General features: G+C 42.8%; 7 protein-coding genes across 7 annotated transcripts; 6 read left to right on the forward strand and 1 right to left on the reverse strand.

The window, feature by feature from the left end:
- Positions 1-678: 678 nt before the first annotated feature.
- On the forward strand, positions 679-2616 carry EAF01_007053 (uncharacterized protein; the record flags this gene model as incomplete). Its single annotated transcript, XM_038915307.1, has 3 exons — positions 679-1317; positions 1375-1674; positions 1981-2616. 3 exons carry the CDS (start codon positions 679-681, stop codon positions 2614-2616), a joined length of 1575 nt encoding a protein of 524 aa, XP_038768945.1.
- A 526-nt stretch (positions 2617-3142) lies between these two features.
- Positions 3143-3712, forward strand: EAF01_007054 (uncharacterized protein; the record flags this gene model as incomplete). The annotated part of the gene is made up of 1 exon (XM_038915308.1): positions 3143-3712. One exon carries the CDS (start codon positions 3143-3145, stop codon positions 3710-3712), a length of 570 nt encoding a protein of 189 aa, XP_038768946.1.
- A 2484-nt stretch (positions 3713-6196) lies between these two features.
- EAF01_007055 (uncharacterized protein) lies at positions 6197-8102 on the forward strand (the record flags this gene model as incomplete). The annotated part of the gene is made up of 2 exons (XM_038915309.1): positions 6197-6506; positions 6568-8102. The coding sequence occupies 2 exons, from the start codon at positions 6197-6199 to the stop codon at positions 8100-8102; spliced, it is 1845 nt and encodes a 614-aa protein (XP_038768947.1).
- A 760-nt stretch (positions 8103-8862) lies between these two features.
- On the forward strand, positions 8863-10530 carry EAF01_007056 (uncharacterized protein; the record flags this gene model as incomplete). The annotated part of the gene is made up of 2 exons (XM_038915310.1): positions 8863-9195; positions 9244-10530. The coding sequence occupies 2 exons, from the start codon at positions 8863-8865 to the stop codon at positions 10528-10530; spliced, it is 1620 nt and encodes a 539-aa protein (XP_038768948.1).
- Positions 10531-12198: 1668 nt separating this feature from the next.
- On the forward strand, positions 12199-14130 carry EAF01_007057 (uncharacterized protein; the record flags this gene model as incomplete). Its single annotated transcript, XM_038915311.1, has 1 exon — positions 12199-14130. The coding sequence occupies one exon, from the start codon at positions 12199-12201 to the stop codon at positions 14128-14130; it is 1932 nt and encodes a 643-aa protein (XP_038768949.1).
- Positions 14131-14533: 403 nt separating this feature from the next.
- EAF01_007058 (uncharacterized protein) lies at positions 14534-16186 on the reverse strand (the record flags this gene model as incomplete). Its single annotated transcript, XM_038915312.1, has 1 exon — positions 14534-16186. The coding sequence occupies one exon, from the start codon at positions 16184-16186 to the stop codon at positions 14534-14536; it is 1653 nt and encodes a 550-aa protein (XP_038768950.1).
- Positions 16187-18185: 1999 nt separating this feature from the next.
- Positions 18186-19985, forward strand: EAF01_007059 (uncharacterized protein; the record flags this gene model as incomplete). The annotated part of the gene is made up of 4 exons (XM_038915313.1): positions 18186-18510; positions 18639-18946; positions 19001-19458; positions 19511-19985. The coding sequence occupies 4 exons, from the start codon at positions 18186-18188 to the stop codon at positions 19983-19985; spliced, it is 1566 nt and encodes a 521-aa protein (XP_038768951.1).
- Positions 19986-21005: the final 1020 nt, after the last annotated feature.

The raw sequence follows: 21005 nt of genomic DNA on the forward strand, positions 1-21005 counted from the left end.
TCAGGCAAGCATGAAAGCAGATGACTCATGGTGTCTGTGGGGGTTCAAAGACCTCAATTATGCACCCAGTGATTGGAATTGCTGTTTATAATAAACATTCCAAAGAAACTTTCACAATTCACTAACCTCAAGATCATTTCTCCGCCTCAATAAAACAAGATGAAGAATCATTACAGTAGCTGACATCTATTGAACCCTAAGTGACCTAAGCGAAGCACTAGTTCTTCATCTCGAGCACCTCTAGCACTTATAAGCACTTGCTCTCTTACAACTCTACAATAAATTTTTCAACTGTCTATCTTTGTACATGTTGTTTGTTCTGTTACTTGACTCAATAGTACAAACTATCTTTAAGACGTCCGTGAACTTTATACTTTATACCAACATCCCCGTTAGATTCGCGTCTGCTCTTCTTCAAAAAACTCTATATCTTAATAAGAGTTTATCTCTTCCACAAAAAACTTGTAATTTTGATCAATTCCTGAACTGGTAAGTCTTGAATTCTGCAACTTGATTCCATTCATTTCACCACCTGGAGTTAGTGGCGAGATTGGCGAAGACCTAGCGATCTTGGCAATCGATCAACTATATCCATCTCCACCTCAGCCCAAAACCTCTTACACAGTCACTTTCCTAGATCTTACATCTGATTACTTGTTTAAATTTCTAGATTTCGAAATGAGTTCCGACACGATCCAAACCCCGGAATCCACCACCAGCAACATCACAATCCCCGATCAAGAGATGGCAGGCGAACCCATAGTGAACGATCAAGAGGACTCTCTTCAATCTGGCGGATCTCAAAATAAGGAGACAAGGAGCGATTCTGTGACTACGGATGTTACAGTTCACACAACTGCTTCATCGCTTCACGGTATCCTTGCAGCTTTGAGCATCCAACTCTCTCAGATACCCTCGGGAGATCAATTGATCAGGGTCCAAGAATTAATCCAGACACACCTTCCAACAACGGTTGGTAATCCAGCAATGCCGATCGACGGTTGTCCTCTCCTCGAATTGATTCCTATAGAGTGCCGGAAGGAAATTTGGGAGTACCTTCTTTACAACCCACTTCTCAGCGAGAGCTATGCGGCAGACGGTTATGGAGTCGAATTCGAACTTTCCCCGGCTATTCTGAGAGTTAATAAACAGACATATAATGAGGGTATTGATATTCTCTATGGACGCAACAGATTTCTGGTTCAGTGTATCCCGCAAAGATCTTTTAATTTTGGCACTGATTATCTCGCTCTCTCTGCATTGACCAGATATCAACTATTCGATCGTGTCAACACATCTGCAGAAGAAGATTTTAACGTCATTCCGGCAGCAAAATACGTCCAACATTGGAAAATTGTTCTGAGTGCTACATAGGGCGGGTCATGTGTAGGGAATGGCCTTGCATCACTCTGTCGCAACATCTACATGGCAAATATACAGTCAATTGATGTTTTGATTATTCCTCGAGGTATTGAAAGAGACTGGGGTTCTGCCGAGACCTATGTTGATGAAAGTCAACTGGCTCTTACCTTCAAACCACTGGAGCGACTACGAAATATCCAGCAATTTACCATCCGTGCTGCCGAGTTTCATGAAATCCCTATGGATAGATTGAGCGACGAGGCGGAGCTTGCGGATGAGTTTACGCCTATCTTGCCTGATCCGGTTGATGAGGTAAGATTGGTAACTCTAGTCCAAGGCAACTCAGATGTAGAGATCATAGAAGAGATGTACAAGAACCTTCTTACTTACGTACAAAACTTCGAACGCATTGAAGAATTCAAGCTAGACATGAAAAAGCTAAATTTGGAGAGCCCGGGCGAGATAGATCAATCCATTAACCAACATTTCGAAAGCGAAAGAAGCAGCTTTGATATATCTGAGAGTGACATTAATTTCTTTACGTCGAGTAATCCTTTCAAATCTAGCTCGCATCCAGTGGAGAGCGCATTATGCGCAGCCAAAACTGCCATGATATAGGACGACATGGAAAGGTTTAAACTCCACCGCACAACGTTGATTCAGTACCTGGAGCCTCACTACGAGGCCATTGAAGCAGCCTCGATTGACCTGGTTGATTTAATCAAAAGTGAAAAGAGACCCGATGGGTTTTTTGATCACGAACAATATTATCGTTGTGATTGCGTGGATACCGCTACTGAAGCCATGCTCTTACTCGAGGATTATGCGTCGAGCTTTGCGCGAAGATTGGAACGAGGAACAAGACTCGCTATCCGGAAGCAAAAGCTTCTTTTCGACTCTCGATATGATGCTCTTCCACGAGAACAGCTGTTGAGGTCATGCGAGATGGCGTATGAAAAGCAATGGTGGAATCGTTTCGTGGACAACTACAAGAAGGCCGTAAACGACATGGATACCCAGTACCTTGCCATCAGAGAGGCACGGAGGGAGCTCTATGCGTGGGACCTGCCGTCAACTGTCCGCGAAACAGCTTTCATGCCAAGTGTTCTTGATGGGATGATCGGCTGGGACACATATGAGCCGGACATGAGAGTCAATGAAGCATGGATCGAATACCGCTCTTATGCCCACAGTGAGTCTCCGGAATACGAAAATGACCACTCGAGCGACCGTGGCGACCATGAATGGAATTAAGGGGCACCTTCTACGAGAACAAGCTAGATTCCGAGGAAGCTAAAGAACTTGTGACGTAGTCAGGCGATGCAGAAGTCTGATCAAGATTTCTTTAGCGGGAATAAAGTGGGATGCCATAGAATATTGATATGCATCGACGAAGCTTATGTAGTGTTTTTGGTCTCGCTGTAGATTATATTTAATTCAGAGTTTATGACGAATTTCTTACTACTATCATGAAATTCATCAATCACCATAATCCTCTTCTTTACATACAAGTGACTTGATGTTGAGCCGAGAAGTAAAAATCTGTAAACGTGGAAAGCCTCCAGGGATCCTGTATTCTATCAAATTGGAGGTTTCTACTTGCGCAAGCAATGTTAAAATTGATTTTCAGATCTCGAATGTTCTGCACAAGCAATACTACCCGCTGTTTAGATACGTATTTCAAGCAATATTAACAAAGCTTCAGAGCCAACCTATTCCCAACTTAACTTCGCATTCTCAATAGAGTGCTTTTGGAAAAATAGATGAATTCCGGAACCACATGGCTGCGGACGATCCTCTTCACTGTCCAGACTTCGCAAAAAGCCCTTTTCGTGGGACTCATCCTGTAGAACCCGTTTTGCTAAAGGCTTTAAGTATGCACAAAAACGAGGAAACAGGAGCATCAGATGTTTTAGCACTAAAAAATCTTCGGTCAAATACCATAAAATTTCTCGAGAGACAATATCAGAGAATTCAGGAAGCCGTCAATGATTTGGTCAGATTTGTCGAAGACCAGAAGGTAAGCGGAGGTCTGCTCGATCCTGCTCAATCACCACTATTCGAATCGTCTCCTGGAGCGCAAAGCGAGGTACTTGTTTTGTCGAAAAACTATGCAGAATCTTTGGATAGAGAAATCACAGCGGCGACTAAGATTGCTATTTGCAAATTGAACGGTCAACATGAGAAGAGATTCGAACTGCTTCCCTGGGAGATTGCCATTAAGGAATGCACAAGTGCTTATAGAGATGGAGACGTGGAAGAATTCGTGGCAAATCTCAAATTTGTAGTCGATGACATGGATACTCAGTACCTTGCCATCCGTAACGTGAGGAAGCGGCTCCTCGAATGAGATTTGAAGGGTCCAGATTATACTGCCGAAATGAACGTGGAGCCATCGAGATGTGATGAAAGAATCGCGTGGGATAAAGTTGAACCGGATATGGATATTAAGAAGGCAGAGATACAGGGACGAGGAGGTCGCAGGGGTTGCCGAAAATCGCTACGTTCAGATTCATATCTGGATACTGACTTTAGTCAGTAAATGGTTCTTAGGGCGATATGCTGCAAGGTAGTCTCCAGCTGCCAAATCTGAATGGTTTCGGGACTAATATCATCTAGTGGATTCTTCTATTGTTTGTGCCGACAATGGTCGAATATCGTACGGTCATTTCTTCCTCTACTTTGCTAGTCTTGGCATCAGGATCTCCTTCTTTGCCAGTCGTAATTCATGAGAAGTTCAGGTGTGCCGTTGCAGCTTTATCTTTCATGTTCTTTCCTAGCCGGATCTTTGAAATATCTGAAAGATGGTAGAAAAGATGAAGTTGATAATATTAGTCATTATTTGCTTCATCTTACTTAGTAGTTATCAAAAAATGAACAGCTAGCTAATTCCTTCCGTTTAACTAGTGAATGGTTTGAGTGGTGATTGAATGATTGAGGCCTAGCAAACCTGTAATATTTTCCATTGTATCTCCGAACCGATTTTTATCAAGGCTCACCACTAAATACCATTCGGAGGTTTCCTCGTCTCTGAAAAAACTTCCGAGGGTAACCTTCTACAAGAGTCTATTTAGAGCTCGTGTTATACCTTGAAACCCCCCATCAGATCGCATTCAAACATTTCGAATAAAATCCGATGTAAAGGGTCCATTTTGTATAAAGTTTCAGTAGCTGGAAGGTGACACTTAATTATGATTGAGAATAATTATAGGGAGTTTCAAGATTTGAGTCTACAATTGGTTATTGCCCACCCTGCTCACAGACACTCATAGAAGCTTGTTATAAAAGTTGCATCATTACATCGAATTTGTGACGATTAGACTAAGGGTAAGTAAATACACTCAAATCAGAATGAAAGGTTAAAAGGAGACAATAAGACATTTTCCGCAAAAGATTTCTTCCATCGAACATACGTGTCAGTTTTCACAATTGATTCCAAAATGCTGTGGAGTGCATTATTGTTTCTATCTCAGTTGCAGAATTTATCATGGAGGCAAAGTTTGGTTCTCATGTTTCCCGTGTTCCATTTCGGCATCGTCCTCAATGTTTACATTGTGGCCATTAGCACCATCTCCATCGACGAATTCCGAGCCTTGGGGAACTTGACTTCCTGCTTCATGTGCCGCGTTTTGTTGTGCAAAGAAGATCTGTTGAGCAATCCGGCGCTGAATATCATCTTGCATCTTCTGGGCTTCTAATTCCGTTATCGCCGTGAGTGTTGGCTCTTCTATGTCCCATCTAATCTCCCAGGCTTCTAACGAACTTAATGGTGTCAATTTTATATCAGGAATATTGCTGCCAGCGTCCCAGTCATACAGCTTGGCTCTAGCCGTAAGTATCATAAAATACTGAAGCTCCATATCGTCCACTGCTTCCTGGAAGTACTTTCTGAACGTAATAGGATCTCTCCTATTATAAGCTGCCCGACATCTTTGAAGTTTAGAATCTACTCGAGTATAGATAAAACCAATAGGATCAAGGATAATGGAAATTGTAGATACAATAGTTGCTCCAATATCAAAAACCTTGAAGTAATCTGTAAAGCTCAAAAGCAAGTACACTGCGTGTAACCCTTTTGCACTTGCTGGACGACCAGTGAATAATATTAGCATTGTTGTGCTTGTCAACCAAAGCATTTTTTCGTGCAAATATGGAAAGATTTATTATTGATCAAGAAGTGGGATACAAGGATGCAAAGCAAGCTTAAAAACAAGTACAGAAGTCTAGACAATCCAAGTACTAACAAAGGTCGTCAAAATATAGTTTCAATGCTTCCACTACTGTATCCTGTGCTTTGACCTGCTTGGAAAACCTCATCACTATCGGCTTTCGGACTCGGACTTCGGCTTAACAGGCTTAGAAATGAAATTGCTGTATAAGTGAATGTATTAGTTGTGATCTCGTGCTTTAGAGAAATTTTCTTTAATTAACAGCCATTAGTATTCTGAAACTTTTTCTTGGCACCTCTTGTAAAATTTAGTCTCTTCTTTTGAACTTTACCAATCCCAAAGAACCTACCTTTCAGGTTTTCACTTCATTTCAAGCCGGAAGATTTCAAAGATATCTCTTCCCGAAGTATTGTTTAATTACGAAGGTTGGAAAAAATCTACTTTGCAAATTCTCCATTACAGATAACAGACATTCATGAAGGGTTAGGAGGTTTTTTCTCGATCATAGTCTTGTTCTTTCGGACTCGCACATGTAAGTTGCATTCAATTTAAAATTCAACTTTGGACATCAAATAGTACCTGGAGTTGTGCTAAAGAATTCACTGACACTGTAGTGCTAGACAAAATAGGTCATGGATCATCCATTGTCCAAGAAAAGTACCACAATGACCACACAACAAGTTTCAAAGTCAACAGCTCCAGACGAAAAAATCAATAATACTATGGAAAATCCTCATACTTTATCGACATTCTCGATCAATCAAATCATGGATTTCAAATTAAGGGACGCATTGTCCCGTTCTTCAGTCGAAATGAAAGAACTTAAGGGCACTCTCATCAGCATTCCTCAAGAAGTTCGGGACATGATTTACTCATCTCCTAGTCAATCCAATCCTAGGACAAGCCGCTTCAGTCTCGTCAGAAACCACTTATGGCAGTACTCAGAAGTACGATCTAGATCCTTCAATCCTTTATGTGTGTAAGCAGACCTACCAGGAAGGCAGTCTCATCTTGTACGAAAACCCTATTTTCATAGACTGCAGCAACAGTCCCGGTGATTGGGATTTCACAGATGGTGTCTTCGATGATGGTTGTTTGGAAGATGAAGAAGACGCACAAAATGGAATACTGGAGCCCTATATCATCAACTTTTGCCCACTGACCCGATACACAAATTGCGAGCGCAAAACACATCAAGACAAGCCCTTGCTTTGCAATACGCCCAACATTGAGAAAGTAAAGACTTGGAACATCCTCCTGAATTCTTTCGAAAGGTATATTTGCTGGCACAGACAACTCAGCTCAAATGCTTTCGCTGAGTTCTGTGTTTCTGTGCATGCATGTCCAAATATTTGCCTAAATATTTCAATCATACCCCTTGATTTCCATGAAAGGCAAACCCAAACAGAATCAGACAATTTCGGACTAGAAGAAGGCTTGATCAACAATCTCCTACCACTAAAGATGATGCGAAACATAAAGACACTTGCAATCAAATGTGCTAAATTGTCGGTGATTCCGGATTACTGCTTCGAACGAGATCACGGAAGCAAGCTATGGCCTGCGTACTTGGGAGAACCTGACTTACCTTCGCCGGAGCTCATCAGCGAGTACGTTAAGCTTACTAGTGGAACCACCCCAATTATTGAATGTGTAGGTCTTCTCGGGGAAAGATTGAAGGAGTATTTCTGGTTGTTTCATCGTGCCGAATTTGTCGTGATCAACAGAGAATTTCCTGGCCTTCGACGCGGCATACGAGTCCATGACGTTTCGATTCGCCCGCCTGAGGACGCCGGTGGTGGACTGGTCGTCCAAGAAGACGAACAAATCTTCCTCGATTGCGGAGAGCTAATTGAAGCTATCGAAGCTATCGAAGATCCTTCTCTCGAGCGCACTGAAAGCGCCGAGGATGTTCTCCTTTTCAAACAGTACCGAGGAGAGTTACTTAAAGTCCTAGAGCCCGAATACCAGAATATTCGTGCTTGTTCCATTAAGTTTCGAGAGTTTCTTCGAAGCGAAAGCGGTCCAACTGGGGTTTTTGTGATTGGTCCTTCCAGAGCTGTTGATCTACTAGACTACTGGTCCAGAGTAACAGGAGCTATGGAAGTACTAGAGGAATACGAATACTCATTTTTAAGAGGAAAGGCAGAAAAACTGAAGCTTTCTGTAGCAAAAAAAAACAATTGGTTTGTGTTGGCGTATGAATCGCTTGAGTCAAGTATTGTGATTGAGCAAATAGCCAGCGCATACGAAAGAAGGATGTGGAAGAAACTTTTGTTTTATTACAAAATAGCCATTAGACGCATGGAAAAGCACTATTTAAAACTAAGATGGTGCCGAAAAGACATGTTCAAATGGGATGTTTTAGACAAGAGCTCTGATCTGGACACTCATTCTGACGCGGTGGAAGCAATTGCTTGGCCAAAGCTGGACTCAAATGCACAACACGACAGGGAGCATATAATCGATATTTCGGGTGAGACGAGTGATGAAGAACTGAAAGATTTTCTATACCATGGCAATAGTTATCATGATGACGATGATGATGACGACAATGGTAGGGCTAGGTAGTTTAGCATTAGCGAGAATTGATGGCAGTTAATACCGAACCGATTGAGTAGAATCTATATATTAAGGTCAACTTGATGTTCCCTTGTACAAGAACGCTGTTTTTCCAGAAAAAATCTCGATTTAAAAAGGGAATTGGCTAACGGATCAATGAGATTTCTTCCATTTGAACTGCTCGTGTAGAACGAGTTTGTAAAAGTTCGTTCTGACTGTCATAGGGTTTGAAAAGTAGTGGAATCCCTATATTGGGGCTTCAAATTCGAAAATAATTCTACTCAAGAAGTATGAGACGAGATGACATCATTTGGCGGTTCCTTGTCCAATGATAGATGCACTACTCTTTCGCTGCGGCTGCTTCACATTTTATGCATGTATTTATACAGTGAATTAATGTCTATCATGACAATGCACAGTTCATTGTTTTTATACGGCCATTTGACAACCTAGACCGATAATTTTAGCGTCTTGAGTTCGCTTACCTTGATAGTTGCTGCTGTATTTAAACTTTCACGCTCTCGCTGTAAAATAGTTCACATTCCCTGCAACAACTCTTCTGCAATAACAACTTTGAACAATTTTTATCTAAAATAATCACAACTTGAAGAAAACATTAGATCCTTGTATAAGTAGAGTTTTCAATACTTTCAATTGCCACTCGACAATCGAAACTCTTCCTTTTAACCAGTAATTCGACATACTAGGTCTTCTTTTCATATCATACCACTTTGAGAGATTGAGAGCTTATAATCATAGAGTTCTCAAAATGCAGCAGTCGTCTAAGAAACGTCGCGATCTTCGCCACATCCGCGTCGCTATTCCCTACTCTCTCCAGCATGGCAAAAGTTCTAAAATCACGCCAACAACATTGTCCACTGCAACCCCACAGCACCCAAAGCCCACCCTTCTTAACATTCCTCGAGAACTACGCGATAAGATTCTAGACAATCTTCTCATCAGTCCTATACTCGGAACCGGAGCTTCACTGTGCACTAAACTTAACGGTACCGACATACCTATTCCAGAACAGACACCTCAACACTTCCTTCCCACGTCTATTCTCTACGCGTGTAAGCAGCTATATGAAGAAGATTCCAAGGTGCTATATGAGCGCAATGAATTCATAGTTGACTGCTTGGAATCCTAGAATGCACGTCCCAAGCTTGGTGAACATTGGTCTCCAGATCATGTAAGCCGCCATGATAACCTTGACGTGTACGCCATCAGTGACACCCTAGTCGTCAGTCCCCTGACTCGACTACTAGAGGACAGTTACTTCACGCATGCCACATGCATGGGAACAGACTCTCGAGTACTTGAACTGACTTTTCGAAAATCTCGTTCTCAACAAATCAGCCGCATCAAGAAATGGAAGGTACTTGTCCGCTGCGCTTCCAACACCTATGGCATGCACGCACTAATACAATTCTGTCGAGCGGTGTGCGAGATTCTAGGGCTTGAGATTACTTTTCTGCTCGTTGGGACGGAAAACAAAAATGAACGAATCGATTTCAATAGGGCGCTGAGTACATGGGATCCATTGAATATACTTCGAAAGGTCGCTAAAGTTGACTTTCGGGAGGCAACAGGGGACGAAATACCAGAGTACATGTTTTATCATGGGTCGTGGGACGATTACCACTGCGAAGGTTTTCTCTCGTCAATAAACTCTCTTGAAGGACATGTGGCTTTAATGAAAGGGTCTTCGCCATTGAATTTCACGGATTCCATTCATCTACAGTATGACAGATTTTTGGAATATGCCCAGGCATTCGAATGTAATCCGGGCTTTAGAGCTGATCTCGATTTGCCCCTGGATAATAACGCAAAGCTTCCACGTTGGGGGTGTCCAAACAACGTATTCCGGGCAAAGAGTCCTCACTTGATCGAGCAAAACATCAATTTTGCCCGCAAAATTGCCATGATCCCATATAGCGACATACGTCTTTTCAGATGGTTCCGCGATCAGGTACTTCTCGAGATAGAGAAGCAATATGAAGCAATCAACCGACATGCTTTCAATCTCAACGAATTCATCAAATCCGAAAAGAGATATGAAGGCTTCTTTGGTCTAGCAGGGTGGGAAGTCAAGATTGCTCTGACTAGGCCTTACTACGGGACAGGTGATATTAGTAAAGATCCGAGGTTGAGTACTATCGAGCAATACATCGAAGCACACCGAGAATCTTTGAGAGATGATTGGTGGGACCGAAGTACAAAGGCAGTTTTACTCTTAGAAGAATATGCAGATTCTTTCGGAAGAGAACTTTCTTTCCAATGGCGCATCGAATTTCGCAAGTATGACATCGCTTCATTGAACAATCATTTGCAGAGAGCAGGATTGCTTAAAAATCTCAAGGAGGCCTATAATTCTTGGGCGTACAACGACTTTATCCAATGGTTCAAGGAAGCCGTGGATGATATGGATGGTTAACTGATTGAGATTAGGAAGGCAAGACAGACATTATTTGAATACGAGATAGATGAAAAGACTAAGAGGGTCATTCAAATTGACGATAGGGAGTTTGGGGCTGTTGATTGGGGTGTAAATGAGCCAGACATGAGAGTGAGACTTACCATCGATAAAGCCCGAGCTATGAGAATATATGATGTGAGGGAAAGATATCACTCATGATATCTCTGAGTATTGGTTTCATACATTAGCGATAGTTCACAGCAATAGTCAGAAATAAATCTCAAGTTCTATCTTCATAAATTTGAACCATTTGCTATTCCCGTTGAGGACCTAGGTGACTGCATTTGAAAACAGCTCGAAATTGCCAGCCATACTAGGACCGGCGATTGACTCTGAATTCCAGCTCCAATGTCAATTTACTCTTGCCCCCCCCCCCCGGTTCTATGTCTATTGGATAGTTTACTAAGACCGCGTTTGGAATGACCTTCAAAGATAAATAGTGAACTATTCGGAGTTCTGTGCTCTTGAAATATGGATCAAATTCATCCTTCCTTCTCTCCTGCTCCAGAACACTTTTCTCGAAAACCAGCCCGAACTCCAAAACACCAAGTAGATATCATCTTACGTTGCCATCCATTCACTTTCATCCAGTAATCAAGCCATATATATCTAGACGCTCCAGAACCAAAAAAACCAAGCAGTATACATTTTCACAAGACGAGACGACATCAAAAAGCTAACCTCTATTCAAAATTCAGCATTTCCATTCACTATACACCGCCCCACAAAACATACACCCACAAACCATTAAATTTACCAATTAACCAAAAAAATTCTGACAAGTACGGCCACAATCGAGATACCCAAGGGCTTTGGTTGACAGATCAGGAAGATACTCGGCCTCAAGATTAGTACGGCCTTAACTCTCATTAATCTGTATATCCTAATCAGAAACCAGACAGTGCAGCTTACTAACCCTTTTATTATTTACAAGTACGTAGGCATATGTTGCAAAAAAGCACTGCGATACGGCACATCTGCTCCTATATACGGTAGAACATAGCTCGCTACTCCTACACACCCCTCAAATACCTCCCTACGTCGTAACAACACAGCTCGCTAATCATGTGAACTCCTTAGTACGGTGCAATACGGTTTTTCAGTCCACTTAGCAACTACTTCGTGATACTTAAGGATCTTTCTGCTCCTGATCTAATCGACTTCTTCTTTTGATACTTCTCGTTCATTCTCTTGATTTTATATCGACAACTCGGATATGAACCCGAATTTGAAATCCAACACGAAGAACACATAATACGGAAGAAAAACGGTCATCTGCTACGGTGCAATACAATACAATAGTCTAATTAGTGTCTCTTACGACTTTGTGCAGGACTACTTAAGACTTCTTCTTCCCACTTCAAAAAAACATCCTCTTTCGACATCATATTCTTCTCAAACTCATCAATCATCAGGACCAATCAGAGAACAGCACAAACTGAATCCCATCTTCCATCAAGTCATCTACTCTACATCCATTAGTAGTTTTTACTTCTGCCGACTAGTCATACATCTTCCCGTTTCACTAGAAACCAATCCTACAGCAACACTCTTGTGCACCATTACAACATCCCACATTTTTTCGACAATTTGAAGAACACCACAAAGAGTATCACAATACTCACCATGCAGAGCCCCAGAAAAATTGGGAAGATGAAGTCTCCAACCTCCGAGCAACTCACCGGCAACACCCAGTCTATAAGCCCCTATTCCAATGGCTCCTCCCCATATACAGACACCCCGCCGCAGAATCCGCTCCTATCAAGCATCCCATCTCGCGGATCTCCTGCCCACATTCTAAACATGCCACGAGAAATCACCCACAGAATTTTCTCATACCTACTCACCAACCCCATTCTCGGAACCGGTACCGCCATCACCACGATTGCAGATCCCGTTAAGAACGGCAAACGAGTCGTCAAAGTCCCCAAATACGAATTACATCCCGCGATCCTCCGCGTCTGCAAGCAAATGTATCACGATGGTGTTCATGTGCTATACCAGCAAAATGAATTCATCATGGATTGCACGAATTGGATGTATCGGGATGATTCGAATGAGGAATTAAGTGGAATCTATGAATACACGAGTAGTTACGACCAAGATTACTTTCCCATCACGACCGCTCTGAATGTATCGCCCCTGACTCGATATGCCGAGCACTCTAATGTAGCTCCCACTGAGCAGGATTGGGAGTACCAGGGAAACGAATTCTTCTATCAACAACCGACTTTCAATCGTCTCGTGGGTCCTCAAGCTCGATATGTTCGGAAGTGGAAAGTCATCGTGCGTGGAGATCAGGGTTATTTCACGCATAGATTCGATGAAGCTGCATTAGCACAGTTCTGTCATGCTATCTGTCAATGTTCAGACCTTTCACTTTCTTTCATCGTTTGCATAGACAAAACCTCCGAACAAACCCAAAAGGCAAGTCGTGCGGATTTTGCCAAACATTTGAGTTTTGAGGAAGTCTTCGCTGCTCTAAAGCTACTGAGGAATGTGCACAGCGTGGAGTTCAAAGAAGCACATTCGAATATCGATGAGGAAAAAGGTGGAGAAGAGTTTCCCGAGTCGCTCCCTGTTTATCTGGATGAGATCCATCAAATGGTCGATGACTCTGCGGCCACCATCACCTCGGGAGAAGAGAAGGACAGGTACATCGATTTGATGAAGGGGTCCTCGCCATTGGTCGAACCCATCAACCTAATGTGCGACGAGCTTGTAGCATATACCCAAACCTTTGAGAGCGTGCCTGAATTCAGACAGGACATAGACGTGGGCGACTTAGATGCTACCAATCAACACAAAAAATCATACAATACGCTTGAAGGCACTCTTCGACAAGCACGAGCAGCAGCATTGGTTGGGAACGTTAAAGGTTTCAAAGCCTTACGCATGGAGCTGCTGTTGGATATTGAAAATGATCAATTCCAGAGAATCAAGCGATGTTTCACCCAACTAAACGACTTCAATTTGCAGGATAGGGTTTTTCGCGGAATGCTGTGTCAAGGAGAATTCAACAATCGCATATATGAGGATCAGGGCTTTGTGATGGATCTCAACAAGGATTCGCCCGAGACACGTCACTGGCGAGAGAAGATCACCAAAGCTCTCTCCTTGTTGGAGGAGTATGCTGAATCTTTGGAGATAGATTTGAACAAGAACTCTATCTATCGCCCGGGATATCGCATTCGAAATCCTGGAGCTTATATTAAGGATCCTGCGAGAGAGAAGTTGATGCGAAAAGTCAGAAAGGCGCATAAATTTCGGGATTACGGCTATTTCATCCACTGCTTCCAGAAGGTCGTCAACCGATTGAATGATCAATATATTGAGATCCTCAAGGCTAAACAAAATCTCTTCCGATGGGATGCTAGACCTGCTCCAAGAGGAATTGATATTCCTGTTGGGGATGTTAAGATAATTTTTGATCGTGACATCGAACCGGTCGAATGGACTATCCGCGATTTCGACTACAGTCACAAGCCAGGGAAACGAGCACGGGAGACTATGAAGCAAGCCCCGTCACCTGCAAAGCGACAGCGTCGTTCGAGATAGAGGGTAGTGGTGGAGGAGTTTCCATGTGATTCAGGATGGAGTGGTGGGTTTCTGTGTCTTGAGGTTGGAATTTAGGGAAATCGTAACTACCTGATCATGATACTTTCATACTTAATCCAATCAAGTATTATCAGGAAACTAGCAATTTTGAATTGAATGAATCGCAAATCGAAGTAAACTGAAGTGAATCGAAGTGAAATAATATGTAATTTTGGGGACTCCAGGTTTTCGTGAAGAAAAGATATGATCGCCATGATATTGCATGCTAAGATTACTAAGCTCCCTTGATTTGCAAATCAAATCCTCTAACTAACAATAAAGGAAATATCCCCCCAAACTCATTAATATCTAACCACCTCCACCGCACCGTGTTCCTTACAGCCTTCACATCCAAAACATCATGTCATAAAGAATCTCTGATTCTCACAAACTCCAAATATCTAGCTTTAGTCCATCGCCTACAGCTCTTACCAAATACCATCATTGGCCATGTACACATAACAAACACGAAATCCAAGACACCGATCGCGATAAATGTCTGTTTAACTCCAGTATCCAACCAATAACTCGCTGCAAATGTAAAGATACACCCGATGGTATTGTTTATGACGCTAACTCCCACCATACCCTCGAGTACCATTTCCGGATATGCATCCATGAGGTAAGACATAGACAAATCTCCCGCGCAACCCCATCCAAAACCAATGAATCCAAGCCCGACGTACGGAGCTGGCCACGACCATTCGTATGCTGTACCAAGACCGAAGATAAACATTCCCATTGGTGAGAATATAGCACATGGATACATCATCCAGAGACGATCTTCGGCTTCTAGAATACCATGACGATATTTCTTAGAGTACCAAAGTACGAAAACATCCGAAAGATAACCACCCCAGAAACAACCAATAATGGCGCCGATCAAACAAGGAACATTCATAAGACCAGAGCTAATAGAGGTGTAGTTCCAAGGAGCCTCAGTCCAGTTGTCTTCTTCAAGAGTAAGGTAGAAGGTAAGCCAAGCATCTTGGGCTCCCCACTGCAGACCACTGTACCAAACGGCTGGGAAAGTGAAAATGCGGAGAGTATGGAAGAGACGAGAAAAGTATTGTTTGAATCCAGTTCCCTTGAGGTTAGATGCGGGTGTGATTAGTTGAATGCGTTTGCGGAAGGACTTCTTGGCGGGGGCGCTTGAAGGTGGAATGGGAGGTGTGTCGGAGGGAGTTGTGGATAAAACAGTATCTTTCTCGTTGCTGTGGCGAACTGGATATTCCTCAACCTTGGCTTGGGACCCAACACCATCGATTGGAACTTCGTATGCAGATTCGGGACGGTCAAACATCGTCTCTTCGAGGGTAAAGTAACACACAAGTATGGTGCACGAAGAGATAATGACGGACCACCAGCCAATCCATCGCCAGCCTAGAGGTCCCCCAGCAATATATCCAGCAATAATAGGACCTAGATAGGTACCAATACTAGTCGACAAAACGTAGATACCTAGAACCGTTCCTCTTTGATGTTGAAAGAACAAATCTGAGAGGGAAAGCTGTACATTGGCCTCGGCACAAGCTTCAGATGCTCCCACAAAGAGTTGATTCCAGATTGAGTCGCTCGTGGATTGCACGCGAGCCATCCATATAGCGCCAATGACTCCCAATGTCAAACAAATGATGTAGGTAACCCTTCTTCCGTATAACCACGCAGCAGGCGAGATCAACAAAGTCCAATAACCAATCCCTACAAACAAAACTCCAGCCCCAGTATTCATTGCATCGTAAGTGATTCCATATTCCTCATTCATACCATCCTGCGCCGAGCCCGCATCGTTCGCAGTAGCAGCCGTTAGACCTGTAATGAAACAAACCAGAAAAACATGCCAATATTTTCTTATGCGAGACCAATTGAGTGGATCGAGCGGCGAGGAGGTAGGTTGTGGTTCCAAAACGATATTCCCATGTTTGAGAAGGTTTGAATTGTTGGATTGCTCGATATCTTCTACCAGTCTTGTGGTACCTGGGAGAAAATCTTCACCGTGCATGTGAGTTGGGTCCATCGCCGATAGCGATTTCTGTATCGTGGCTAAACCACGACAATAGAGCGACCTGATCTTTGCGAGTAGTCGACAATTGACTTGGGAACAATCGCAACGCCGAACAAGAGAATAGAGAGTAAGGAAGAAGATTAAATTGAAGAGAGAAGGCTTTAGGTAAGATGACGAAAGGACTAACAAACCTTAGGAAAATCCGTAAAGTTATAAGAATTTCCACTTGGATGTCTTATCTGTGCGATTCCCACATTACCATTATGAGATGAAAACTCTAGGGTTAAGGTTGGGAGTTGAACAATTTTTTCGTGCCCGATAAGAAGATCGATGATCGGATTTCTCTTCACGGATTTCTCTTCACGCAAGACTTACCGAAATGTGTACGATACATACCAGATTGGTGTATTATCTTCCATACTTCTGGGGTAAAATGAATGAGAAGTAGAAGCAGAAGATCTGTAACCGGTGACTATGTTTGTTCGTACTTCGTATTCTCCCATTTTATCAGGATTATCAGGATTGACATTGGATCAGAAACGACGAAGCATGGGATGTTATCCAAAAGCTTCGTAGTATAAGTGTGAATGTCGGAGGTACAACCAGAGTTGGGATGAATAAGTCAGGTCTCAATTGATTGACTGAATTGTGCTCCGTATTTGGTGGAGCCTTGTCTAAAGCTTGTATTGGAGGGAAGCGGGCTGACGATACCATATACCAAATACCGATTGCTTGATTGAATTCTATCCGTGTTTAACTTCTGGCCAAGTCACACTTAACTGTCGACTAACAATCACCTAACAATATTTGCCGTTAACATTGAACTCTGTTTTCATGGTAGAATTCACTGGGCATTCATCATATCATAGTTGCTTCTTTACCCCGTCGATCAAGATAAAAATAAATCTACAGTCAATACAATTCTAGAAGTATAGATCGGTATTAGACACACTTGCTACTAATTGAGTCTAGTGGTAGGTAGTCTCGTAGTATACAGACTCCAGAGGTTATTTCATCTCTCGGCTATCTCCCCTTCATTTATCTCCTTGTCTTTTCTATCTTGTCGAGTCTGTTTCGCTATCCTGAGGATTCGACTGCAGCTAATCATCCGGATATCGACACCCTATCAATTCGGACAGCTTGCTTGTACTTTCCTCCTTCAGCTTAGCAACGACGTGACGGGAAGACCAACAGGACCCTGAACTTCCATCTCCCACTGTACCGCCTAGACTTACCAAGACAGGATCTGATGTACCAATACGATAAGAAGGATACTTGGTTTGCAGGAGCGATAAGACATTCTTCAACCACCAACTCGCAATCGATCCAATCTCGTCGGTCCTTCAATCCCTCGTCCAATGCAGAAGTAATCATCCAATCCAAAAAGCAATCGAATCAATGCTGCTTGATACTTGGACCTCGGGAGAACCGCATGAACCGCACGTAATTGGGCCCTACGTCCACTGAGCTATCGACATTGCTGTCAGGTGGTCGAACACTGCATTTGATAGTGACACTCCGCCGCTGCAGAGAAATGAAGTTGTCTTCTAATCTATCAAGTACAGTCATGGAATGATATCATCCCTTTACTGTGTTCGAGTTTGTAATACACAAACGCATGCCAGGTAGGTTTCGTTGTTGAGAGAACATTAGCTTAAATAAGGTGGATCAATCATATGATCATACACTAAGTATATTTTACATTTCTCATCCCTCCCGTTCTCTTCTTCTTTTCCTCCCATCCGAGTAACAACCACAATTCACTACTCTGCAGAGCTTCTCATACAAGAATCTTTGATTGCTAAAATCATACGGCATACATCTGCAATTGACCCGAGTTAACAGTTTCGAGAAACCGTGCAACTACGACAAACTTTCGCAGATTCTCATCGACTAGCATTTTTGCTATTTTGTACCGTCCACTCGTCGACGTCGACCTTTGATACGCAGCTCATCGAGCATAGCCAAACACACCCGCCAGTCCCCAAACATACGCAGATGTTGAATCAGTATGTCAACCTTATCCATATCTCATCCTGGCGCTCTAAATCCAAACGAAATAAACCGGTCATATCAAGTAATTACCGCGCCATTGCCAATCCAGAACTCAAAACCGTTGATCTGGTCCACAGGACTTGAGAGTCCCGGCAATTATGGCAATGGCGTGAAGAAGGCACACGTAATTATCGTGGGTGCCGGTATTTCCGGCTTACGTGCAGCATCGGTCCTACAACGTCATGGAGTGGGTGTGACAATCTTGGAAGGACGATCAGATCGCATCGGTGGTCGAATCCACACCAGTCGCAAATCTCCAAACGGGAAAGCTCGAGACATTGGTAAATACACCTGACCTAATAGGCAGAACAATATCTTCCGTTGTGGGTGGTTGGGACTATGGTCTTGACCACACAATGTGGGTTGTTTATCCTTTCCCCCGGCAAAAGTGTGCTTACTATATATACAGGTGCTGCATGGATGCATGAAACTTCGCAGAATAAATTGGTTCAGTTGATCAAGAAGCTCGATATCGAGTACTATTATGATGACGGTACACCTCTATACTTTACCAAAGAGGGAAGAGCAGGATCTCAATTCAAGGCGAAGAAAGTAGCTGACGAATTCGCTGACTACTGTGAGCACTACTTTGAAACTCATCCCCATGCTCCTGATCGCTCTGTGAAAGAGTTCATTCATGAATTCGTAGAGAATCATCCTTTGATCACTAACAATGAACGCAAATGGGCTCCCCAAGCCATTCGTGAGGTAGAACTTGTGAGATGTCCCAATGCTCTAAATTATAATGCAAGACTAACTTCATAATTGTAGTGGATCGGTACATCCATCGAAGAAGCTTCTTCTAAATACTTGAGCTACTTCGTGACCGAGAGAAATCTATACATGAAAGGTGGATATGACAAGATTGTCAATTGGGCTGCCAAACCTCTTCAGAAAGATCCCGAGACCATTAAAATGGGAGAGATCGTCAAGAATATCCAATGGGGCGAAAGCGACAATTCGATAGTTGTTGATACTTTGAAAGGTGATAAAAAGTCCACTTTCAAAGCTGATGCTATTGTTGTCACTGCACCTCTTGGTTGTTTGAGAAAGAAGATGATCAACTTCGAGCCAGCTCTCCCTGAAGATATTCAGGAGGGTATCGACAACTTTTCCTATGGAGCACTTGGAAAAGTTTTTGTCGAATTCGAAGAGGTGTTCTGGCCAAAGGACAATGATCAATTCATCTACTACCCGTCCCCTCTTACAGAGGGTACTCAAATTGATGAGTAAGCAAATTCTTCCCGCAAGTTACCAAATTATAAGACTAATTTTGAACAGATCCTCAATCTTGTCCTATGCCACTGTGACTTCCAATTGTTGGATCATGTCTGGCACCAAGGAGCTCTGCATCCAAATCGCCGAACCTCTTACCCAACGAGTTGAAGCCATGACCTCAACCAAGGATATCTATGCCTTTTTTGAACCGCTATTCAAACTCATGCGTACAGAACCCTACAAGGATCTTCCTGACCTCCTCAACCTCGAGACCACCCACTGGACTCAAGACCCTCTCGCAGGATTCGGATCCTATTCTGTCGAGAAAACCGGCGACGAATCCGAGCTTTTAATTGAAGCCCTCGAAAACCACAATCGCAGTCGTCTTCAATTCGCTGGTGAACATTGCACCATCGTCGGAAACGGTTGCGTCCACGGAGCCTTCGAGACGGGAGAGGTTGCGGCTCGGAACCTCTTGGAAACACTCGGAGTGGCCTATGATGGGAATGATACTACGGCTCGAAGTGTCTCCCTTTGAGCGTAAGCATTTCTCGTGTCTAAGAGGTGAGATAAGTTGAGAGTGATGACTTGAACTTGCTACGTATTCCTTAATTGGCTTTCGTGAGACTTGTTAGTTCTTTGACTTTTGCGTTTTGCCTTATTTGGTCTTCAGTTTTTGCTCTTTTTATTAGTTATGTCATTCTTGCTACAGTCGTTACCATTATCATAGCTATGGCTATTATATTTGCTATTACTTATACAAATTAACACACTCATCGCGATACTCCTTGTTCCGCTTGGCTCCAAAAGATTGATTCTGAGTTGGCGCGTCTCCTTTGATTTTGAATCTTGAGATAAGATGTTTGGAAGAGTTGGTACTTGCCTTGTTCCGTTTTCAGAGCATGATTGTTTGATGTCTCGTTCTCGTATCGTCACTTAACAACGTGATTATATATAAATTCGACTCTTTGCAATTGGAAAGCTTAATTTGATGTTCTAATATGGAGGAATAGTACCTGGGTCTTCACTGCCCTACACTCTACCTCATGGTCATGGTATGTTTGTTGCTTCCGCCCTAGAAGTTGTCATCGAACAAACAAAATTTCCAGTGTGCAGATCCGAATGATTCATAGAGCAAACTTCACATCATCAAGTACAAACTCTTAAGATCTTACATTCATATAGCACAATATATCCTGACCACTGGTACAAGTTCCTGCTGGGTGCAATGGATAGAATATGTTTTAATTGGTGATTCTACCAAGGGAATTTATGTCATACCTCCCCCTTGTCGAGAAATCTTCGGAATAGTGATTATGATCAAAAGAGATGTATGCATTTCCGTAGTCGGGAGTGGCTACATAGATGTTTACGAGATGACGGATAAGATGGGGTTTAGGCTTCGAGAACCGGAACGTATTGATTCATCAAGAGAATCATTTGTTCATCGGTGCAGTATTTGCTGGGGAGATAAGTACGCGCTTGTGGTGTTTTGTTTGAGGTGTTTATTGGTAGATAGGCTCGAGGGAGGTATTCAGGTAGGTCACCGTGTACATGT

Source organism: Botrytis porri, assembly GCF_014898465.1.
Source record: "Botrytis porri strain MUCL 3234 chromosome Unknown BPOR_009, whole genome shotgun sequence".
Taxonomy (NCBI): Eukaryota; Fungi; Ascomycota; class Leotiomycetes; order Helotiales; family Sclerotiniaceae; genus Botrytis; species Botrytis porri.